General features: G+C 46.8%; 2 protein-coding genes across 2 annotated transcripts; one reads left to right on the forward strand and one right to left on the reverse strand.

The window, feature by feature from the left end:
* Positions 1-2,041: 2,041 nt before the first annotated feature.
* Positions 2,042-3,072, forward strand: LOC134166450 (olfactory receptor 5J3-like). Its single transcript, XM_062624100.1, is given in 3 exon segments — positions 2,042-2,180; positions 2,182-2,519; positions 2,522-3,072. Coding segments are annotated over 3 exon segments (978 nt in total). The 5' UTR covers positions 2,042-2,091.
* A 1,555-nt stretch (positions 3,073-4,627) lies between these two features.
* Positions 4,628-5,554, reverse strand: LOC134166451 (olfactory receptor-like protein COR8). Its single transcript, XM_062624102.1, is given in 3 exon segments — positions 4,628-5,130; positions 5,133-5,467; positions 5,469-5,554. Coding segments are annotated over 3 exon segments (924 nt in total).
* Positions 5,555-5,783: the final 229 nt, after the last annotated feature.

Raw genomic sequence — 5,783 nt, forward strand, 5'->3', positions numbered from 1 at the left:
CCTTAGCTTTCCTAACCTGGTCCCTAGCTTCTCGGACAACATCCCTGTACTCTTCCCATGCCACCTGTCCTTGCTTCCACTTATTACAAGCCTCTTTTTTCAATTGAATTTTCCTCAGGAGCTCCTTATCCATCCAAGGAGGTCTCCTGGCCCTCCTGCTGCACTTCCCTCTGGTTGGAATGCAACACTCCTGAGCTTGTAGCAAGTGATCCTTGAATATCAACTAAGAGTCTTGGGCCCCTCTGCCCTCTAGGGCTGGATCCCATGGAACCTTCCTAAGCAGGTTCCTGAAGAGGCCAAAGTCTGCTCTTTTGAAGTCCAGGGCAGTGAGCTTGCTGCACGCTCTTCTCACTGTCCTGAGGATCTCAAATTTGACCATCTTGTGATCGCTGCATCCAAGGCTGCCCTGGAGAGTCACATTTCCAATGAGCCCTTCCCTGTTGGTGAGCATGAGGTCAAGCATGGTGCCTCTCCTTGTTGGCTCCTCTATTACTTGCAGAAGGAAGTTGTCTTCTACACAATCGAGGAACCTCTTGGATTGCTTGTGCTGGGCCGTACCGTCCTTCCAACAGATGTCAGGGTGGTTGAAGTCACCCATGAGAACAAGGGCCTGTGAGTGTGAAGCTTTTCCTATCTGTCTATAGAGCACTTGATCCACAGGTTCTCCTTGATCAGGCGGTCTGTAACAGATCCCCACAGTAATGTCTCCCATAGCTATATTCCCTTTAACCCTGACCCACGAACTCTCTGTGGACTGCTCACCTGTCCCCAGACAGAGTTCCATACTCTCCAGCCTATCCCTAACATAAAGGGCAACCCCCCCCTCCCTCCCTGCCTGCCAGGCCTGTCTTTTCTAAAGAGCCTGTAACCTTCCATTCCAACACTCCAGTCATAGGAGCCATCCCACCATGTTTCTGTGATTCCCATTATATCATACCCCGTAGACCTGCACACATCTCTAATTCCTCTTGTTTGTTCCCCATGCTCCGGGCATTTGTATAGAGGCATCTGAGCCGAGCTCCAACTGAAGCTGGCTCATTGGCTGGAGCAGCTGGGATACCTCTACATTGCCCCAAGCATTTATTATAGGTTTTGGCAACTGACTGGGTGTGATGGGATGGAATGATGCTCCCCTCCCCCAACACATCTAGTTTAAAGCCTTTTAATACCTGACCTGGAGCAGGTAACAGAAGTTAAGTGCACTGACTCTCTGTTAGACTCATCTGCCACACTGAGGGGAATATTTCTCTCTGTGCTGGAACCTGACCAAAACTGCTAGTAGTGGTAGGACAAAGGGGAATGGGTTAAAACTTAAATAGGGGAAGTTTAGGTTGATCAAAGGAAGAAGTTCTTTACTGTAAGGGTGGTGAGGCACTGGAATGGGTTGCCCAGGGAGGTTGTGAATGCTCCATCCCTGGCAGTGTTCAAGGCCAGCTTGGACAGAGCCTTGGGTGAGGTGGTTTAGTGTGAGGTGTCCCTGCCCATGGCAGGGGGGTTGGAACTGGATGATCTTAAGGTCCTTTCCAACCTTAACTGTTCTACAATTCTACTGACAGCAATGTGCCAGCTCAGCCTATTTTTGCTGTCTAGGACAGGACTTTCTGCCCCAGGCTGCCAGGGAAACATCCTGAGACTCGAATATCTCACTCAATGAGTTGTTGTGGGCAGCTGGGGATTCAGCAATGCTGTATCAGAGCTGGGGTGATGGATTCAGGGCTCCTGGGGCATCACACTCAGATGTTTTCAGTCTTTCTCATGGAGCAAAATGAATGTACAGTCCCTTTTTCTGCCTCCCTAATGAAATGTGATGACAAGTTTGCAAGTTCTTCACTTCTTCCCCAGTTTTCAAAGAACGGGTTTGGGTTTTTAAAAGAAGAGGTCTGATTTAGCCTCATGATTAAGGGATTTCTGAAGGGTTTTTGGATGTGTTTCTCTGCCTGTGAAGATTCACCAAGAACCATAGTTAGATGTTCCTTCAACTATCAAATCTTTATTGTTTTAATGTCCAGCCTAACAGAGTACATGCAAGCCACATGGCATTGCTCTTCCCTATTTCACTCCATCTTTCCTCCTTCCCACAGGGATGCTGCCATGCAATACAGTAACAGGGCTGAAGGCAACCACACCGCAGTGACCCACTTCATCCTCCTCGGCCTGACAAGCGAGCCCAAGATGCAGACTCCTCTCTGTAATCTTCTTCATGATTTATCTCATCACTCTCATGGGCAACCTTGGGCTGATGGCACTGATCAAGACAAGCCCCAGGCTGCACACCCCCGTGTACTTCTTCCTCTGCAATCTCTCTGTTGTTGATCTTTGCTACTCCTCTGTCTTTGCTCCAAAGCTGCTTCTTGCCTTCTTGGTGGAAAACAAAACCATCTCTTACCCTGCCTGCTTCCTGCAGCATTTCTTCTTCCTCATGTTTGTGACCACAGAGGTGTTCTTGCTGGCTGTGATGGCTTATGACTGCTATGTAGCCATCTGCAACCCACTGCTCTACACGGTTTCCATGCCCCAGGGGTCTGTGTTCAGCTGGTGGCTGCATCATACATGGGGGGGATTTTGAACTCCCTAATCCAAACCTGTTGCTTGCTGCTGTTGCCTTTCTGTGGTCCAAACACCATCAACCATTACTTCTGTGACACTAACCCTTTGCTGAAGCTCTCCTGCTCCAACAGCCACCTCAATGAGCTTTTGCTTGTAATTCTTCATGGGAGCATTTCCATGTCTGTGCTGGTCCTCATCATCACCTCCTATGTATACATCCTCTTGTCCATCCTGAGGATTAGGTCTGCTGAAGGAAGGCACAAAGCCTTCTCTACTTGTGCCTCCCACCTCCTGACCGTTACCTTGTTCTACGTCCCTGCTGGGCTCAGCCACATGCAATCAGCTTCCAAGTACTCCCTGGAGACAGAGAAAGTCACTGCTGTGTTTTACACCCTCCTTGTCCCTATGCTCAACCCTCTGATCTACAGCTTGAGGAACAAGGATGTTAAAGATGCCCTTAGGAAAGCAACAGCAAATAACCTCATTGCGAGCTGCTCATTGACCAACCCGGTCCCAGCTGGTTGATAGAACTCTTAATCTTTCCCTTTTTAACTCATTTTGTGTCAGCTGTCTGGAGGAGGAAGGAACTGAATGTCTTTACAGGAGCAGGTACAGCACATTCTAACCATGCTTTAAACTCTGCAGAGACTCGGTGATGTTAAGCATCCCCTCAATATAGGTCTCTGATAAATATTCTCTTGTCATCTCTTGGGGTTTTTGTTTTGGGGAAAATAGATGTGATATCATAGGAGGTGGCAAAAATAAGTCCATGAGGAATTTCCCTCTTCAGTTTAGCTTTAGAAGGTGCACTGATTCAAACAGTCATTCATCCAGAGGCAAGTTCAAAGGGGGATGAAGGGTTTTGAGGAGGTACATTTTAGCATGATGTCTGTAATTTTGACTTATGAGAAGTATCCCAATTTCTTCATGTGGGGCAGGAAGTGATATCATTCACCCAACCTTCCTTCCTACAAGGATGATGAAGCATTCATTACTGAGGAATCTCACAGAATCAACTTGTTTGGAAGCATCTTAACCCAACTGCACCCCAACCTGTTAAAAACCTTTGCAAAATTCACTTTTCTGTATCTAGACATGGCCTGGATGCAGCAGGAAGTACACCTTACTTTACAGATTTTAAGAAAACCTGTGTTTGATTAAAGGATTTTAAAGCTTTGTATTGCATAGCATCTGACATGTGGTACAGAAATGATCTTAGGAGAGTTCTTCTATTTTTAGCTATGGATTTTCTGCTTGGGGCAGCTGCTACCATAATGATATTTCCAGACACAGGTCTGTTTGAGAAGTTCTGGGATGGGTGGGAGGAAATATCACTTACACCCCCACAGAAAATTACAAAAAAATTTTCTTTCCCTAAAGTCATACATTCAATCATACTAAAATCCTTGGCAATAGGGGAAAATCCTACTCTCAAAGGAGGTTTAAATGGTGTTTAAATGCTCCCTCCAACCCACACAGTGCTGTGAAACCTCTTTGGCTGAGCTGGATGTTTGCAGTGGTAGGAAGGAAGGTGAAGCAGGATGATAGACACCTCTGCTGCCTCCCAGGCTGGGATGATCACAGCACGCACCATGCTATCCTCTGGGCAGTGGCTCTGCTTCTCCTCCTGTTTCCTTACTTTGCAAAAAAAAACCCTTCTGGAAGCAAATGGGATTTTATGCATTTCCTTGCATTAGCCCAAAGTAAAGTGATGTTTTTCAGATGTACCTCCTCAAAACCCTTCATCCCTCCTTGAACTTGCCTCTGGATGAATCACTGCTTGAATCAGTGCACCTTCTAAAGCTAAACTGAAGAGGGAAATTCCTCATGGACTTATTTTTGCCACCTCCTATGATATCACATCTATTTTCCCCAAAACAAAAACCCCAAGAGATGACAAGGGAATATTTATCAGAGACCTATATTGTGCTAACATCACCTGCTCTTTAAAGCATGGTTAGAATGCGCTGTACCTGCTCCTGTAAAGACATTCAGTTCCTTCCTCCTCCAGACAGCTGACACAAAATGAGTTAAAAAGGGAAAGAGGAGGAGTTCTATCAACCAGCTGGGACTGGGTTGGTCAATGAGCATTAAGGGCATCTTTAACATCCCTGTTCCTCAAGCTTTAGATCAGAGGGTTGAGCATAGGGACAAGGAGGGTGTAAAACACAGACGTGACTTTTTCTGTCTCCAGGGAGTACTTGGAAGCTGATTGCATGTGGCTGAGCCCAGCAGGGACATAGAACAAGGTAACGGTCAGGAGGTGGGAGGCACAAGTAGAGAAGGCTTTGTGCCTTCCTTCAGCAGACCTAATCCTCAGGATGGACAAGAGGATGTATACATAGGAGGTGATGATGAGGACCAGCACAGACATGGAAATGCTCCCATGAAGAATTACAAGCAAAAGCTCATTGAGGTGGCTGTTGGAGCAAGAGAGCTTCAGCAAAGGGTTAGTGTCACAGAAGTAATGGTTGATGGTGTTTGGACCACAGAAAGGCAACAGCAGCAAGCAACAGGTTTGGATTAGGGAGTTCAAAATCCCCCCCATGTATGATGCAGCCACCAGCTGAACACAGACCCCTGGGGCATGGAAACCGTGTAGAGCAGTGGGTTGCAGATGGCTACATAGCAGTCATAAGCCATCACAGCCAGCAAGAACACCTCTGTGGTCACAAACATGAGGAAGAAGAAATGCTGCAGGAAGCAGGCAGGGTAAGAGATGGTTTTGTTTTCCACCAAGAAGGCAAGAAGCAGCTTTGGAGCAAAGACAGAGGAGTAGCAAAGATCAACAACAGAGAGATTGCAGAGGAAGAAGTACATGGGGGTGTGCAGCCTGGGCCTTGTCTTGATCACTGCCATCAGCCCAAGGTTGCCCATGAGAGTGATGAGATAAATCATGAAGAAGATTACAGAGAGGAGTCTGCATCTTGGGCTCGTTTGTCAGGCCGAGGAGGATGAAGTGGGTCACTGCGGTGTGGTTGCCTTCAGCCCTGTTACTGTATTGCATGGCAGCATCCCTGTGGGAAGGAGGAAAGATGGAGTGAAATAGGGAAGAGCAATGCCATGTGGCTTGCATGTACTCTGTTAGGCTGGACATTAAAACAATAAAGATTTGATAGTTGAGGAACATCTAACTGTGGTTCTTGGTGAATCTTCACAGGCAGAGAAACACATCCCAAAACCCTTCAGAAATCCCTTAATCATGAGGCTAAATCAGACCTTTTCTTTTAAAAACC

The sequence above is a fragment of the Pezoporus occidentalis genome, unplaced genomic scaffold, assembly GCF_034315485.1.
Source record: "Pezoporus occidentalis ecotype Australia unplaced genomic scaffold, CSIRO_AGI_Poc_V1 ctg2611, whole genome shotgun sequence".
Classification (NCBI taxonomy): domain Eukaryota; kingdom Metazoa; phylum Chordata; class Aves; order Psittaciformes; family Psittacidae; genus Pezoporus; species Pezoporus occidentalis.